Here is an 18,987-nt window from a genome sequence, read left to right as displayed (position 1 = left end):
ATATATAATAAATATATTTATATAATATATATAATAAATATATAAATAAAATATAGAATAAATTGATAAGTGGGGGAGAAGAGATATCTCCTGTGCAGAATTCCAAATAATTGATGTAGATACTCTATCCTCAAGGAGGTGCAACATACTCCCCACTAAGTCTGGGCTATGTACAGCAACTTCCTTCCAAAGAACACAGTATGGAAACAGTAACTCTACAATGGAGAAACTTGACAAACACTGCTTTAGGTGATCAAGAATAACATCAACAAGGAATTCCTCGGCAGTCCAGTGGTTAGGACTCTGCCCTTCACTGCCATGGCCTAGGTTCAATCCCTGGTTGGGGAACTAAGATCCCACAGGCTGCAGGCACAGGCAAAAAAAAACAACAATATATCAAGAGCGATAATTCAGGTTAATAAATGTGTACCCGCGGTATGACAATGCCATACATAATCTAAGTCTAATAATGGTAAAAAAAAAAATTTTGGACAAATCCAGATAGAGGAATATCATACAAAATACCTGAGTTTCCTAAAACTGTCAAGGTCACCAGAAATAAGGAAAGTCTAAAAACTGCCACAGCCAAGAGAAGTCTAAGACATCACAGCTAATATCCTGGACAGAATCCTGGAACATAAAAAGGACATTAGGTAAAAATTAAAGAAATCTGAATATTAACTCTGTTTAATAATAATGTATCCATATTGGTTCAAGGATTGTGACCAAATCTATCATGCTAAAATGTAACATTTTAACCAGTGGTGAAATTGAGGCAAGCTATGTGGGAATTTTCTGCACCATCTTCCCAAGTTTTCTATAAATCTAAAACAGTTCTAAAAACTAAGGTTTATTTAGAAAATACCATTTTTAAAAGGAGGTAGAAGGACTATTTAAGAGACACCAGAGGGACTTCCCTAGTGGTCCAACTGGTTAAGACTCTGTGCTTCCAATGCAGGGGGCACAGGTTCGATTCCTGGTTGGGGAACTAAGATCCCACAAGCAGCACAGCTGAAAAAAAATAAATGAGACTAGAGAGACAAATTTAAAAATGTAATTTGTGAACCTTGGTGGGGGCAGCTATAAAAGTCATTCTGGGGATACATGGGTAAATCTGAATATAGTATTAGATGGTTCATCATTTTCTTAAGTGTGAGAATGGTATTGTGGTTAAATAAGACAATGTCTTCACTCTTAAAGGAGAGGCCTGATGACATATTTAGGAATGTCATGATGTCATGAAGTGTGATGATGAAGTCTGTAACTCACCACAAACAATTCAGGAGGGCTTTGAAAAAAGCACACTTGGAAAGAACAAAAGCAAAAGTAACAAAACGTTAGAAATGGTGAATCTAAATGAAAAGGATCTTGGCACTCATCAAACTATTCTTTCATATTTTATGTTAAATTCCTACAATTTTAGGAAAAATAGCAATAGGATTTTTATTTTTTTTGCAATAGGATTTTAGAACTGAATAAAATGATACTAAAGTTTATCTAGAAGTATAAACATGCAAGAATAACTAGGGAAATATCCTGAAATTAATAATAATGTGGTATATATTAACAAAGCTTAATATGAAAATGTATAACAACTTAAAGTAATTAAAAGACTAGTAAGTTTTGGAAAAGACTGCAGAGTTCAGAAATAAACCTAAATACCCATGGAAACAATATACAAGGGATGGTTTTTCAAATCAATGTGGAAAAAGTCAATAAATAGGGTTGGGATAACCAGATAGCTATTTGGAAGAGAAAAATGTTGAATCCTTAGTTCACTCTTTCCACCTAAATTCCAAATGAATCAAAGATTTAAAAGTTAAAAAAAACTTAAAAGTACTGAAAAAATACATTAAATTTATTCTTAAATGTAAAGAAGGCCTTTCTAAAGCAAGGCACAAATCCCAGAAGCCATAAAGACTGTTAAGTTTAACTACATAAATAAATAAAACTCAGGAAAATATTGTTAAACATAAGACAATAGACCAATTTTCTTAGCATACAAAGAGCTCATACAAACTAATAAAAACAAATAGAATCAAAAACAGAACATGACCACACAGTTCACAGAAAATGAAATATAAGTAACCAATAAACATGAAAATGTGTTCCATCTCCTTCATTAAAATGCATTAGAACTTCATTAAGAGGCAAAGTACCATTTATTCACTTTCAGATGATCAAATTTTAAAAAGTTGAGTGCCCAATATTGGTAAGGGCCTCATAAATAATTATTCTTATACATTATATGTGGAAGTAGAATTGGGCAGATTTCTGGAGATCAGTTTGGCAATACCTACTGACCTGAAAATGAAAACTATCCTTTGACCCAGCAATTCTATTGCTAGGAATTAACCTTGTTAGGTTAAGCTCATTATATGTACAAGTAAATTCATCACAATATGGTTTATCAACAGTAAAATACTGCCAACAACCTGGAAGTCTATATGTTTTAACATTTATAACACAATATATAGTAGAATACCACACAGTCATTAACAAGAATGAGGTATTTCTATATATACTGATACAGAAAGATCTTATAAGACACAGCAAAAAAAGCAAGGTACAGAGAGTATATACAGTCTGATTCCATTAATGGAAAAACTTTTTATGTATATACTCGCTGGCAAATTATTTCTTTCCTGAAAGAATATGCAAGACACTTAAAGCTGGTTACCTTTGGAGAGAGGTTATTAGAAGCAGGAGGAAAGGGAGCAAGTTTTAAATCTCATACCTTTCTGTACCATCTGATTTTTTTGCCATGTGCATATATTCTTTCTTTTTTCCTTTTAAAAGAACACTTGATTAGTAGGTTATTTTTAGATATTCCTATGTAGATCTGAATACTAGTAGTGCTATCTTTCAAACTACTGCAGATAAGTGCCATGCTTTTAGAATCAGAACTTCCTCTTGGATTAAACTTTAGATTTGCCCCTTGATGCTTTAATCATGATGATTTCCTGTTAAGTATAAGAAACTGCCATTTCTGTAATAGCAGTTTGGCTATATAACAAATTTGTGCTGGAATGATTAGACACTGCTACTTGCAGACCAATATTCTTGTACTCCAAAGGGTATTTGATAATTCATCAATACAAATATAAATGAGATTACATATTCTATTTCAACTTTAAAAGAGCCTAAAATTGCAGTAAGACTTTACATGTATAATGAAAAGTAAAGTATCCATTGAATTTAGTAAAAGCATCACACTGGAAAAAATACAGTTGTTAAAATTAAATCTTACATTTTTCTGGGGACAGAGAAGCAGAAGAAAATGAGATTAAAAGTAAAACATACAAACAAACAAACAAAACAAAAAAAAAACCACTACCAAAAACAGGGTGAGACAATCATTTATTTATTGGACAGGGCAAGATCATTTAAAGAGAGGAAACATATCCAAAAGAATGTGTTTAGCTTGGTGTTACAGGCATTGATGCTCACAACAAACAACAGTACTCAATACATCATGGAAACAGGCCACATACAACCGGGGGATGCTGTCATGCCACTCAAAAATAAGCCACAATGCTTCGGAAACAATCGTTAGGGAGTTACAGAGCTCCACAGCCTCCAATTCGCCGGCCTGCATTTTCTGCAGCTGGGCCACTAGGCCATAGCATTCAGCTGCTTCCCTGATTAAGTGAGCCTTCCTATATTCCAGAGAGCCTTCAACAGTACACACTTCTGAATGTCACTGAAATCATAGTCAGCTGCAAGCTTAATTTCCTCACATCACTACATTTTTGGCTACCTTAGTACTGCCTCAAAGCATTACAAAAAACTTCTGAACTTAATCCATTTAGCACTGTTATGATGCATCCAAATCACCCCAATCCTACGGCACATACTTTTAAAAGATAGCATAAATTCACTGGAGGAAATTAAAAATTTGGGAAGCTCACCTGACCAGAGGTATACAAGCTCCTAGCAAAATTAGACATGACTGAAGTCTGCTATGTCAATTACTTGCCATATTATTTGGCCTCATTTTTAGCAAGACTTTCCTGAGCAGGCAAAGATTTCAATATCCATTCTAGAGACTAGACAAACAATTATATTAACATATCATGAATGCTTGGTTCTGAGAAAAAAACCCATTCAGCATCCGATTGACTGAGAAACATGTTAGGAATCTGACTTCCCTCCTTACATCCACTGATTCGTACCAACCATCTCCTTACAGAGAATTCATAGTTTTTAACATGAGAAGTTCTCACTCTACATAGAACTGAACAATATTTGGGAAGCCAGCCACGAAAGATCAGATACTATGGGAATCCAATCATATTAAATGACCAGAAGAGACAAACCTATACAGACAGAGATTAGTTGCTCAGGGTTGGGAGATATTGGGAGGAAAGGACAGGTAACTACTAAAGGATACAGGGTTTCTTTCTGGGGTGACAGCAACATTCTCAAATTGACTGTGATCATGGTTGCACGACTTTGTGAATATATTATAAAACCACTGAATTGTACCCTTTAGATAGGTGAATAGTAAGGTATGTGATTTATATCTTAATAAATTTATTATAAAAACATACTAGGAAAGGAAGACAGGCCTCAAAAGAGAAGAAAACAAGAGGCTCTTGCAAATCAATCCATACCTGAGGAAACGGTAGACAGGCATGATGGAAAGAGCTTGTTTCTCGTACACGACTTTGATTTATACGACCACTTTAACTCCCGACTTCACATTTTAAACTCATCTCTAAATTATTTTAGATTTCTAACTTTGTTCTCCTTAGAGAGCAGAGTCAGTGTTCCACAGACAGATTGGGTTAGCAAAACAAAACTAAACAATGATTAAAAACCCAATGACAAAATAATCTTGTACTTTGGGCTGTGTGTTACCAGGCAGAAGAGCTGAGGTTCACTACTAGCAGAAAAAAAGCCATCAAGGATAAGGGCATCTTATGATTCTTGCCTAAAGCACATTTCTTTTTTAAATTTAAATTCCCTTTACACCTATACAATTCAACAAAAGCAACCTTCTCTACCAAGAAATGTTAAGCTTCCAGCAGATCAAAGAGCTAGCCAAATTTCCCTAAGATTGCTATCTCTAAAAAAATTCTAGTCTGTACCCTCATCCTTACCTTCAGCAACATACAATGAAGACAGAAAACTCTAAGTCTGCTACAAAATGGAAGCTATGACCTTAATTTTTAAATTAAAAGATATTAGTTCCAAATATTTAGAACCTATTTGGCCCAATTCCATTGAAATCTACCTTTATCCTTTATCCTTACTAATTCACTAGTTTAGTATGCAATAAAATAACAGAGGCTTTGAATAAGTTAAACTGGCTAGTAACAACTAATCAGTTTTCTTCAGTGATTACTGTTCCTCTACATAGGCAGGATGTTTAATTCATGGATGGTCTTTTTGGTCTATCTTCAACTATTCTTACACTACATAATCAATTAGGGACATCTTTTTACAGATATATGAAGAGAACACAGGTAGCTTTACGTAAGTTGAGTTTGTTAAATCTATTTGTTATGACAGGGGATTTCTGACACAAAAATTGCTCACTGCACACTGAACCCCAGAGAAGTGATGAAACAAGACAGCTGATGTTAGGAGGTATATGGGAGCGGGGTAGGGTGAGAAGTCACGGTGGATACATTAAAAACTGGCAAGTATCTGCTAAAGCAGAGCCACTTTTTAGGGGGCATAAGAAAAACTCATAAGTCACCATTTTGGTCTCTTTAGAGAAGTCCATTTGTTGTTAAGAACTTAAGACCATTTACTACCATTCATGCTGCAAAATGCAGTAGTCACACTATTTCCAAAAGGATCCTAAAAACTGTAGTGCAAAAGAAATCTAAGAAAATAAATAATTACAAAACCATCAACATTTTTCAAAGAAATGTGCTCAAAACAGTGACTTTTACAAAAAATGTGGATTTGTTTTAAATGAAAAAAGAATTCTATGAAAAATCAAAGACTCATTTCACAGATAACTTATACTGCATTAATGACTTGATTAACAGTGTACAAATAAGGGTCGTAGACGTTCTTAATTATGTCTGAGCGATCAATATAAATACTGATGGGGGAGTGTTTTGTACCCCAAACTCCAATATTCCAGCTCTGTGTCCTGTCCTGTTATTATAATTTGTAAAAATCTTAACGACGCAGTGATTCAAGTTTTCGTAACTTCAATGATGTGTTAGAGGACAATGCATCTTGGTTTGAAGAATTTGTTGTATCCGAAGGCCGGAACAGTACTCGACCACGATGATTAAATACATAAAATGATGGGTGATTCCTTAGTGTGTCAAATGTCCTTAAAAAAAGAAAAGCATCAATTTTAGATAAACCTTGATAAAAGCCTATTTGAAAATAAGTAGGCTTCTAATAAATTATGAATTTGCTATGGGTTGTATTTTTAACTAAGTTTAAATCCATAAAATTAGACTATAGTTGGTAATCATACTGTATCTCACTTTTTTCCTGTACAAGGAAAATAAGAAACCCGGAAAAGCAACATAAAACCCTTGAAAAATTTTAATTCAGGCATTCCTTCCAGGATATCTATGAAAACAAATTATCACTCAACTTTAATCACCTCTGTGAATCTACCACTACATGCCAAATAGTCCTTAAAAAAAATACATAGATTGTACCTTTGGTTATTCTCACTTGATCTGTCTTCCAAGAATCAAGTGCAACAAAACATTCCTTTTGGCCCTTCTGCACCTGCTGTTGTCCAAACCTGTATATTTTGCTTCCATGTACTAAATTCATGTATTTTGCTACCACCTACTTAATGCCATTCTGTTTTACTTCTTTCTTTCTTGGCCCCTCGCCTGTGATTCCTGGTAGACTCTTTGTAAGAAGAGCAGTGGGTGGTGATAGTGGAGTATCCTTTTCTTCTTTCCAGTGAGATATATGTAGTCTAAAAAAAGTTCACAAACACCAAGTGTACAGCTTTTGGTGTTGATTTGTTTTTAAATATTAATTTCCTGGAAGGAAAGAGAACTATTCTTTTGATAAAAACTCAAATCTCAAAGTCAGCCCACCTAAAAATCCAAGCATACCCCCACATAAAAGGGAAGCCTGACATGTGACTATGTGAAATGTAAATTTAAAAGTAAAAGTAAAAAGGGAGTGGATTTCCTGTAACACATAAATATGTACTATGAATTCTTCTAAGGAAATACTGTGTTAAAATTTCTAGGATCAAGAAGGTGGGTAAAGTCCAGAGATTGAACTGAACAAAGCTAAAGGATGATTCTATGAAAGCAAGCAATACAGAAAAGTAAAGCAAGCAAAGCTCATGAAAGTAGCTTAGAAGCAGTATAGGAGGAAAAAGCAAAGCAGAATAACAAATATACTTTAGTCCAAGGATAGGAAAGGGCCTGAGAGCAGAGTTTATGTCACAGACTAGGTTGAAGGGATAGAGGAAACAGAAAACCCCTTAATCTTCCAAAGACTAAGCTGGGACAAGAGGATAAAAAGTAGAAAAAGGGAGGGAGGGAGGGCAAGGGAAGGGAAAGAGAAAGGAGACAGGGAAGCAAAGTGGTGAGGAGTGGCAGGGGAGGGGGGTAGAGGAGAGGGAAGAAGGGGAGGAAAGAAGGAAAACATTCCTTATATATCTATTTTCATCCACTTGTCCAACAAACAAGTAATTTTAAGCAACCATAATATAACATCTTATTCTAATGTCAACAGTCTGTCATTCAACTTCCATTTTTCCCATCAAATCAAACACTGACTCAATTTTTTTAGCTCATTACTCATACAAACTGCATGATCAAAATGTAAAAACAAAACCAACTTTTATGTACCAGAAAACATAATTTTAAACTATGTACATGAAGCAAAATCCCCATGAAATTAAATGTCTATGAAAAGGAAAAGACTTACTTATTTTTTAGTTCTGAAGTGGCATCCATGTCTTTAAACTCCCCTGCAATATGAACTATACCATAACAGGTAACTGCAAAGGCCAGAAGTGTCTGAAGAACTATCTGTGAGTATAAAGATTAAGATTACTCAACAACAAACAAATATTATGAAAATTTACAATTTTCTCTCCGTTTCTAGCCTCTATCAGGTATTTCTCCCAGATGCTATCAAGGAGTCAATTCTCACTTTAAATGATTTGGACTCAAACACAATAGTCTCTTCTATAAGTTCTGTGGATCAGCTGCAATAATAATACATCTGGGTTTTGCTCAAATAGCAAAACAGGTACTGATCCATTCAAGAATTCAGTAATCAACTATGACCAACTTCTAAGAGCAACTATAAATGTTTTAATGTATTAGTGTTAAATAACACAGAGTATTAAAAAAAAAAAAACACCCCTTACCCACTACCCAACTTAAAGAAGAGAACATTACCAGTCCTTTACAAGGCCCAGGTATCCCTCTCCAATTATATCCCTCACCCTCCCTGCCAGTTAACTACTGGCCCCAATTGCATATTAATCAGTTCCTTGCTTTTACTTATTTTACCAGCTCTATGTGTACGTCTAAAACATACATTGCTTACTTCTTCCCATTTTGAGCTTTTTTTTCTTTTGGTGAGATTCCTCCCTATTGTGGTATGTAGTTATTATAGTCCATTCATTTTCATTGAATTTCATTACATGAAATTCCCACAATTTACCCATCCACTGTTGATAGCTATGTGGACTATTTCCTGTCTGTAACTTTTACAAAGTCAGGATGGATATCTTTGTGTATGTCTCCTAACACAAGGGAATGCAATCACTGGTGTGAGAGTATACACAAATTCAACTTTATTAGGTAATACCAAACTGCTTTCCAAAGAGGTTGTGCAAGCATGTAAGCAAAAATTTGCAGTGTTTGATATTAACCAATGTGGGATTACAGACATATTTTATTTTCCTGATAGTAATTATCTGTATTTTTCAAATTTTCCTATTTGTAAACAGAAGAAAGTTATTTTAAACAGATATAAATGAGTGCATATACACATGCACATGTGTATGCATGTGTGTATGCATCTACCACAAAAACAAAGGTAACAGAAGAATGCGTTAATAGTCACATTTACCATATCTTGAATTACAGACAATTAAAGTCAAAATTAGCCACAAGCTATTACTCTAATTCTCTAAATCAAAATCTAATGTCATATGTTATGCTGGTTTACATCCCCATCATCAGTGTACCAAGGCCCATTTCATACAATGCAATCATAGACATCATTAACAAGGATGTGGTAACTCTTGAGTTGTCATGAAAATATGTCAAGATAAATCAATAAAAAAGCTAGTTATAGCCTGGTGCACTGGGAAGACCCAGAGGGACTGGGGGGAGAGGGAGGTGGGAGGGGGGACCGGGATGGGGAATACATGCAAATCCATGGCTAATTCATTTCAATGTATGACACAAAACTACTGTAATGATGTAAAGTAATTAGCCTCCAACTAATAAAAATAAATGGAAAAAAAAAGCTAGTTATAAAAGTACACACATATAAACACAGTAACCTTTTAAAAGAAAAATTATGTTTTGGTTACATAAAACTATATACACACATAGAAGAGAACTAAACTACTGATACACTCCAAACTGTTGGGAACAGAAGTAGAATTATGAGCAATGGGGTCAGTATTTTTTTAAATATATGGGGTAAATTTTACTTTTGACACTTACTGTTTGATTCTACAAAGAACTTACTACTTTTGTACTTTAAAAATCCAAGAAAGATTAAAAAAAAAGTGGGGGGAGGGATTCCCTGGCAGTACAGTGGTTAGGACTTTGCACTTCCACTGCAGAAGGCATGGGTTTGATCCCTGGTCAGGGAACTAAGATCCTCGCAAGCCACAAGGCATGACTCCCCAAAAAAATCCAGTAAAGATAAAAAACTGTGAGTGAAGTTCACGTATCATTGCAGCTTTAAAAAAAGAAGCACTTCCTATTTTTTTTAAAATCTTTACCACCTCTGTGTATGCCCCTAAACAATGTTTTGTTAGTTTTACTTGTTTTTAAACTTGATGTATAAAAGAAACTTTTCTAAAAAAAATAAGATTTTTAAAAAGGGGGGGGGGGACTTCCCTGGCAGTCCAGTGGTTAAAACTCCATGCTTCCACTGCAGGGGACACAGGTTCAATCCCTGATCAGGGAACTAAGATTCTGCATGCCTCGAGCCAAAAAAGATAAAGTCAAATAATCAACTTGTTAAGTTCATCTCAGACTATGGACAGAGCAACTTCTAGAAAGACTATTTGAACTAAGTTCTAGGGACTTCCCCCCGTGGTCTAGTGTTTAGCACTCCACAATTCCATTCCAGGGGCCCAGTTTCATCCATGGTTGGGAAACTAAGATCCCACAGGCTGCGCAGCACAGCCAAAAATAAATAAGTAAACTAAGTTCTAGAAACCAAACAGAAATATTTTGTTTCCACATCTTTGGGCTTTATAATGAGTGACAAAAAGTATATAACACATGTTATTTCGTGTCTGGAAAATTAAGAGAATAAAAAATAAATTTTTAAAAATACATTTTAAGCTATGTGGCTAATTTTAAAACTGTATATAAATATGTATATTTTTATTGAAGTATAGTTGATTTACAATGTTGTGCTAGTTTCAGGTGTACAACAAAGTGATTTGGTTATATATATTTTAATGGAATATAAATGACCAACTTACATCTATTGGCAGTGATTCATCTTCCTTTTCTGTTAATCGCATATAAGAACGATCTATAAACCAGAAGCACACCATTAAGGAAACTGTAGCCCATTTTTCTTAAAATGCAAGCAAATCAATATACCAAAGAAGCAACTGACATATGCTACAAGAAACAATGCTAATCCTGGATTCCTCAAAAACCTCTATCTTCTAAGGCAGTCAGTCTGATCTTGAACTATTTTATTCCCATCATGACCTGCTTTCTCATCTTATAAAACAGAAGAGTGAAAAGTGAGCAAACATAAGGAAGAAATGCCTAAACAACTTTTCTTTCATTATTACAGGAAAACTAGAATTCTCTTAAATTCTTTCACTAACTGATCAAAGAAATCACAATTATTTAAAAATTAAATCTACAGAAAAATCTCAACTCTAAAATAGCACTACCATTACATAATATAGACAAAGTAATACTGCTATGGAAATGTTTTTCTCAAGAGAATATGCTGGGGCAGCGTTGGAATAGGAGTAATTCCTGTACATCAATTTCTGCTCCTATGATTTAATTATAATTCTGCTACTGCCTTAGCCTCAGGAGGCAGCGGGGTATGAAGGAAAAGGATCAAGGTTTGGAAGTTGAAAAGCCTGGATCATAATACCAGCTCTTCAGTTTATCATAATCTCATTCAATGTGAAAGACACTCTCGTGGACTGTAACATGGATCTCAATCTCAGAGCGTTAAAATGTAGGAGGGGGAGGGGGAGTGTGCCTGAGAATACAGTATCTTTTCACTGCCTAGGTTTCTGCATCAGTAAAATGGGAATAAAATGAGAATCAAAGGAGAAACAGGATAGGTGCTCTGCCAAAACAAAGTTCATCACAGCCAAGATGAGCATGCCACAGCACCATAGGGTGCTACCTGCTGCCACAATCTGACAAGACACAATTAGCCTCAATGGTAATACTGGTCTCTTTCCAACGTGAGCATTGTAAAGAGGTCCTACTGCAGTGATAAATGCCACAAGGCATTCTCATCTCACATAAAAACACAAAATCCTAATTCTAGAGGAACCGTGCAGTCTCTACTTAATATGTACTGTGCTTAGTCGCTCAGTTGTCTTAGACTCTTTGCGACCCCATGGACTACGCCTGCCAGGCTCCTCTGTCCATGGGATTCTCCAGGCAAGAATACTGGAGTGGGTTGCCATGCCCTCCTCCAGGGGATCTTCCCAACCCAGGGATCGAACCCAGCGTCTCCCGCATTGCAGGTGGATTCTTTACCAACTGAGCCACCAAGGAAGCCCTCTACTTAATATAGCATGCTTAAAAACTCAAATTGTGAGTGAGCACGCACTCACTGACTCTTAAGAGAGAATGTGTTTAGAGACATTTCTGAAGTTTTATCTCACAAGTTTCATCACAAGGACAGGTGTAAAAGAAAAATTAAACCAATGCCAAAGTAGGTTTTGGCTAACTTCCTACTGTCCAATTCCCAGCTACCTTTCTTTGCCTGAAGCCTAACCTGACTCTAACCCTACCTTAGTAGGACATTTCCTCGTCTGTAAAACGAAAGGGTTGGACTTCTGTCATCTGTCTCCTTGCTCTAGGACTGTAATATTTTACAGCTGAAGTCTATAGTAGAAAATGACACAGTACCACTGTATCCTAATCTCCTCTAGGGCAGCACTTCTCAAATGAATGTGCATACAATCACCTGAGGACCTCATTAAAATGCAGATTCAGATTCCACAGATCTGAGATGGGGCCTGAGTTTCTGCATTTCTGACAAGGTCCCAGATGATTTCCGAGATGTTGGTCTATTGACCATACTTGATCAGCAAGGCTCTAGGTACCTCTTAACCCCTTCCCCCACCTCCAAAAAACAACTGCTCCCATTTCCGTGTATCTTTACTTTTAGCATCTATATCACTTTACGGTGACTGCTGCTTGAATCACTTGTTTCTCCATTTGACTCTGAACTCCCTCGAGACATCACTGCACCCTCTAGCACCTAAGCACATCACAATTTCAACCAATTACTCAAGACTGAATTTTACCAAGCAATGTAGCACACAGGCTCCAGAGTCAAACTGCTTGTATCTGAAGCCCAGTGCCACCATTTGTCTTCTTTGTAATTTTGTGCAAGTTTCCTAGCAGCCTGGCTCAATTTCTTCATCTTTCAAAGGTGATAATAACATCTACCTCACAGAGATCTTGGAAGGATTGAATTACATAATACACATAAAGTGCTTAGTTCAGTGCCTGGCACACAGTAAGCTATTATTATTGTTATCATTAAAGACTGGAGTTTTGCAGAAACTGTCACAGAGAAAGCAGCCTGGGAAAACATGAGGACTAAATGTAATGTGATATCCTGGATTGATTCTCGGAATAGAAAGAAGACATTAATGGGAAAACTGGTGAAATCCAAATAAAAGATAGACTGTACTTAATAGTAATATACCAATGTCAGTTTCCTAGTTGTGATATCATACCATAGTAATGTTAGATGTTACCAGTGAGGGACACTGGGTGAGGAGAATACAGTAACTATTTGCACTATCTTTGTAAATTTTTTCTGTAAATCTAAAATTTCAAAATAAATTTTAAAAAAATTAAAGCTGAATTTCTGTCAAGACAAATGTCATAATACATGTATCTAAAAAAGTAATTTTAATAATTGGATCATTTTAATTACCGTATACATAATACATAGAACGAAAGGTTTTATCTTGAAAACTGGAGTTTTGAAGGAATTCACATTTCATTTTCCACTTTATTCCTGAAGATGGAAAGTAATCTAGCAAATAGAGGAAAAAAGTTCAACTCTGAATTTCCTCCCTTCGTTCAACAAATTTATTGAGTAACTACTGTAGGGGACATTATGCTGGGCACTGAGATTACAGCAGTGAACAAAATATACATCGTCCCTGCCCTTGTGGGCTCTATAGGTTACAAAAGAGATAAGCAAACTTTTTCCTGTAAAGGGCCAGATAATAAATATTTTAGGCTTTGCAGGCTTTACTATCTCCATTGCAACTATTCAACCTTGCCCTTACAAAGCAGCCAGAAAATACCTAAACCGGCATGACTGTGCCAATAAAACTTCATATGGACACTGAAACTTGGATTTTAAATAACTGTCATGGATCATAAAATGATATTCTTTTGCTTCCCCCCCCCCCCAACAAAGTAAAACTCTAAAAACATTCTTAGCTCACTGCAAAAACAAGAGGGAGGCTGCATTTGGCCCACATGCTAGAGTTTGCTAACCCTTGGTCTAGGGGAGAAGGAAGACCTCAAAACAGATCAGCCGTCTCACTGCACTGTATCCTCTGCTGGACTCTTAAGTTTCTTCTTGACAATACAATTGTATGTGTATGATAAAGTACTTTTACTTTGCTTTTTTCTTAAACTTCCCAATCACTCTTTGACATAGAAAGGGAAAGAATTAAAATCCACCTCAGTGAAGCATCAGAGAAGGGATATGATATGCCCAAGGTCACAGATTTAGCGGTAAAGCAAGTTTTTGAGAACCAGCCCTCCAGTCTCCCAGCCCGGTGCTCTTTGCCCCATATCACAGTGCCTCCCAGAGGCAAGTGGTCACCTAACTTCTCAGTCCTCCTGGAAAACCCAGGAGTGCCCAAGACACTGTCCACCTAGTTGTCATGGTACCATGAGCATCCGAGGTCCTCAATCTGACACTCTTCCAGGCCCACGATGGATCTGACAACACTTGTCCCAGAGTCCCGGAAAGGCTCCCTTTCTGCCCACCCCGCAGCCCACCGATCCCCTCTCCCCAACATCCCCTTCCCTGCTGTAATGCCAGTTGCCCCACTCTCCTCAAACTCAGACTCCAAGCCTTCCACCGAAGAGCCCCGCACCGCTTCTCACAGTCACCTCAAACTCTAAGGTCTCAAATGACCGTTCCTGTGCCACTCGGTCCGACACTCCTTCTTGGGTGAGCCCACACGCCGCCCGCAGAGTCCCGCATGGGAGCTGTCCCCGTCCCCCAGGCACTTACGCTGCGCAGCGGAAAAGGCCGCGTGGGCTAGGGCAAAGAGGCCGATGCCCACCAGCCCCTTCCATAGCGACGGCGCCATGACTCCGAAAGAGCAGCCCAACAAAAGCAGCGAAGGGCGGCAGAGCTGTTCCTTCCTCCACCGGCGGGTGTCCGCGCAGCGCAGAAAGATGACGTCACTGAACCCCTGGGCGCGAAGCGTCTCAGAGGTGGAAAAACAGAAGAGCCGTGAGAAAGCGGAAACGGGAATGCTGGGAAGAAGGGGAAAAAGACAAGGAAAAAGGTCCGGGAATGCCGAAAAGCCGGGCCTGCGCCGCACTGCCGCTCTAGGAGAGGCGGGGCTGCGTGGAGAGCGTAGAAGAAGAAGCGCAGGCGGATCAATGGGGAAGTGGAGACGAAGGTGCCAGCAAATGAGCGCGGGCCGCGGGGCAGGGGGCGTGGCCTGCGGAGAGGCGGGGGCGGGGCCTATGGAGAGTTCCGGGTAGGGCAGAGGGACCGTGGGCTCTGCAGGAGGTAGTTAGAGGCGGTCGGTGCTGGATCCCTATGTTTTAGCCGGGGATTTTTGTTTGTTCTGCTTTTCCTTCAAGCTGTGCTCTTTGTTTTCTGTTGACCTTCCCTGTACTTCAGCTTACTGGGAACTGGCACTACGGAAGGAGGCACTAGTGCGAAAGCGAGGGAGCTAGTGGGGGTGTAGAGGAAAACCACCCGGGATTTGGAGGCCCCGAACACGTGGCAAGCGGGGTACACTCAGTAAAAGTTAGTCCCCTTCTCTTTACTTGTAAGTGGTCTATGTGAAAGATTCGCGCCCAAAGGGGTGTAGCGCCACGGGAGTGTTTTGTCACTAGGGGGACCATTTCACATTGTGTGTCGCTCAGTCGTGTCCGACTCTTTGCAACCCCATGGACTGTAGCCCGCCAGGCTCCTCTGTCCGTGGGGATTCTCCAGGCAAGAATACTGGAGTGGGTTGCCATGCCCTCCTCCAGGGGATCTTCCCGACCCAGGGATTGAACCCAGGTCTCCCACATTGCAGGCAGATTCTTTATGGTCTGAGCCACCAGGAAAGCTCAATCCTCTGTCCATGGGGATTCTCCAGGCAAGGATACTGGAGTGGGTTGTCATGCCCTCCTCCAGGGGATCTTCCCAACCCAGGGATCGAACCCAAGTCTCCCTCATTGCAGGCGGATTCTTTACCGTCTGAGCCACCAGGGAAGCCCACATTTCACATTAGGTTGAAATAAAAAGGGAGGAATAAAAGGATGATAACAATACTGGCTCATCTCTCTGTCTCTCTGATCAGAATAAAATATACTCTCTCGATTTTTATCTTTGACTTCATCCCCTAAAATGTAGACATTTTACATTAACCTCTTTACATTCTATTCTGTGGCCAGCTCACCTATTACTCCCCAGTGCTTTCAGCCATTGTTGGTATTAGTGATTCCAAATCGACAGCTGTAACTCAAATGTCTCTCCTGAGCTCCAGACTTTGCATTTCCAACTCCTTGCTGATCATTTATTTCTATCATGTGGCACTTAAAACTTAATATGGCCAAAATAGAATTCATTCCTTTTCCTAAACTCCCATCAAACTCCTCCTGTGCCACCTGACTGGCTGGCGCAACGTTGTAAACTGCATATCACAGGGTAAATGCAAAGTATGATGATCACCATGCTTTCCCCTTAACGTTGTCAGAATTCTACATTTTAGCTACTCAATTTACTCACCTCACTTGCTATTAGAGGCCTATGCTGGCCACGCTTTTAAAATTTGCATTCTTCCCATTCCTGAGGCCCTTCGACTGCTTTTTCATGTCACCTTCTAAGATACACTATAATTTACCTATTTATTATGTTTCTTTTATTTACTATCTCTCTTTGCCCAGAAATGTAAGTTCCAAGAGGGCAGAGGTTTGTATCTATACCTAGAACATTGCCTGTCACATGGTAGGCATTCAGTGTTTACTGAAAGAATGAATGAATTGTGGGAAAGTGGAGGGGGGTGTATCCTCCTTAGAAAGGATCTCTATAGAGCATTCTGTTATTTTGAATTGGGTTCAAAAATCCCTGTGGACTTGTACACACACTTACATTTTGATAATAGTTTGATGATAAGCATTTTCTGATATACTTGGGTTTCCTCAAAGCTAAAAAAAATTAGAAAATAAAGGAAGGCATCCAGGAGTCATCAGATTTCCTCAAATTTACCTGTATAGCTTTTGTCCTGGATCCCATTTTCCAAACATTTAATTATAGTCATTATTTTTCTCTGGCCCTCACCAGTTTCTTCACCTCTAAGCCAAGAGTTGACAGAGTACTTGATCAATGTCAAGTATGGTATATTATATTTTTTACAAATGTTTAGTTGCTCAGTCATGTCTGACTTTTTGTGACCCCATGGACTGCAGCATGCCAGGCCTCCCTGTCCATCACCAACTCCAGGAGCCTACTCAAACTCATGTCCATTGCATTGGTGATGCCATCCAACCATCTCATCCTCTGTCGTCCCCTTCTCCTCCTGCCCTCAATCTTTCCCAGCATCAGGGGCTTTTCCAATGAGTTGGTTCTTCACATCAGGTGGCCAAAGTATTGGAGTTTCAGCTTCAGCATCAGTCCTTCCAATGAATGTTCAGGACTGATTTCCTTTAGGATTGACTGGTTTGATCTTGCAGTCCAAGGGACTCTCAAGAGTCTTCTCCAACACCACAGTTCAAAAGCATCAATTCTTCAGCGCTCAGCTTTCTTCACAGTCCAACTCTCACATCCATACATGACTACTGGAAAAACCATAGCCTTGACTAGATGGACCTTTGTTGCTTTTCAATATGCTGTCTAGTTTGGCCATAGCTTTTCTTCCAAGGAGCCAGCGTCTTTTAATTTCGTGGCTGCAATCACCATCTGCAGTGATTTTGGAGCCCAAGAAAATAAAGTCTGTCACTGCTTCCATTGTTTCTCCATCTATTTGCCATGACGTGATGGGACCAGATGCCATGATCTTCGTTTTTGGTCTGTTGAAGTTTTAAGCTAGCTTTTTCACTCTCCTCTTTCATCAAGAGGCTCTTTAGTTTTTCTTCGCTTTCTTCAATAAGGGTGGTGTCATCTGCGTATCTGAGGTTATTGATGTTTCTCCCTGCAATCTTGATTCCAGCTTGTGCTTCATTCAGCCTGGCATTTTGCATGATGTGCTCTGTACATAAGTTAAATAAGCAAGGTGACAATATACAGCCTTGACATACTCCTTTCCCAATTTCGAACCAGTCTGTTGTTCCATGTCCAGCTCTAACTATGTATAAACCTCACAATCAGGATGGAGAAGGAAATGACACCCCACTCCAGTACTCTTGCCTGGAAAATCCCATAGACAGAGGAGCCTGGTGGGCTGCAGTCCATGGGATCACGAAGAGTCAGACACGACTGAGCGACTTCACTTTCACTTTTCACTTTCATGCATTGGAGAAGGAAATGGCAACCCACTCCAGTGTTCTTGCCTGGAGAATCCCAGGGATGGGGGAGCCTGGTGGGCTGCCATCTATGGGGTTGCACAGAGTCGGACACGACTGAAGCAACTTAGCAGCAGCAGCAGCACATTAGAGTTATTCCCAGAGGTGCAAGGTACAGCTAATGGCAGCAGTGTTTTCACGAGCTCTTAGAACAAGAGTCAAACCTCATGAGAAAGAGCATTTGAATCCCTGGGTGATGCAAGAAGTGTGTTTAGTTTTCCCAAAGAAATAGCCGTTGTTCATATGCATAGTGGATAAGTGATGAGGATGTTATTTAAGGTGGGGATAGCCATCTCTAAAGTGTTCCCTATAGAGGTAGAGATGTTTATGAAGGCTCCTCACTGTTTCCCCAGGAGAGTTGGTTGAATAGAGAAAGCAGTGCAGTCCCACAATTGTTTTCAAGTTGATTAACAGCCATCCAGCTGGAGGAGTGATTTCATGCACCATGTCCATGTGCCCATTTCCCATGCAGATTCTCCCCCTACCTAGCACACTTTGTCCTTTTCTACTTAGTTCAAAAACCCACCTTCTCTAGAAATGATGACCACAAGTTTAGTAAACATGTCATTTCATATAGACATTTTAATAACCCTTCATTTTTGCCCCCCTCCTTCCACATTTACTGTTTTGATATCATATTTTACATCTTTTTGTTTTGTATACCCCTTAACTAATTTTTGCAAATATAGATGATTTTATTGCTTTTATCTTTCAATCTTCCTATTAACATTATACATAGTTGATTTACTACTTTTACTGTATATTTGCCTTTACCAATGAGATTTTTCCTTTTGTAATTTTCATGTTTCTAGTTGTGGCCTTTTCTTTTCCACCTTGACAA

The 18,987-nt window shown here is 38.6% G+C and overlaps 1 protein-coding gene and 1 non-coding gene across 2 annotated transcripts; one reads left to right on the top strand and one right to left on the bottom strand.

Moving 5' to 3' along the window:
• The first annotated feature begins 914 nt into the window (after window positions 1-914).
• Window positions 915-988, top strand: TRNAG-UCC (transfer RNA glycine (anticodon UCC)). Its single transcript has one exon. It is a non-coding gene; the product is annotated as a tRNA-Gly (tRNA).
• A 2,360-nt stretch (window positions 989-3,348) lies between these two features.
• Window positions 3,349-15,037, bottom strand: MMGT1 (membrane magnesium transporter 1). Its single transcript, XM_020894729.2, has 4 exons — window positions 14,653-15,037; window positions 10,646-10,698; window positions 7,885-7,988; window positions 3,349-6,301 (listed from the first exon to the last, which is right to left on the bottom strand). The coding sequence occupies exons 1-4, from the start codon at window positions 14,729-14,731 to the stop codon at window positions 6,142-6,144; spliced, it is 396 nt and encodes a 131-aa protein (XP_020750388.1). The 5' UTR covers window positions 14,732-15,037; the 3' UTR covers window positions 3,349-6,141.
• Between the last annotated feature and the right edge of the window lie 3,950 nt (window positions 15,038-18,987).

Source organism: Odocoileus virginianus, unplaced genomic scaffold, assembly GCF_023699985.2.
Source record: "Odocoileus virginianus isolate 20LAN1187 ecotype Illinois unplaced genomic scaffold, Ovbor_1.2 Unplaced_Contig_1, whole genome shotgun sequence".
NCBI lineage: Eukaryota > Metazoa > Chordata > Mammalia > Artiodactyla > Cervidae > Odocoileus > Odocoileus virginianus.
Note: the sequence above shows the minus strand (reverse complement) of the source record. Positions and strands in the feature narration are given on the sequence as shown.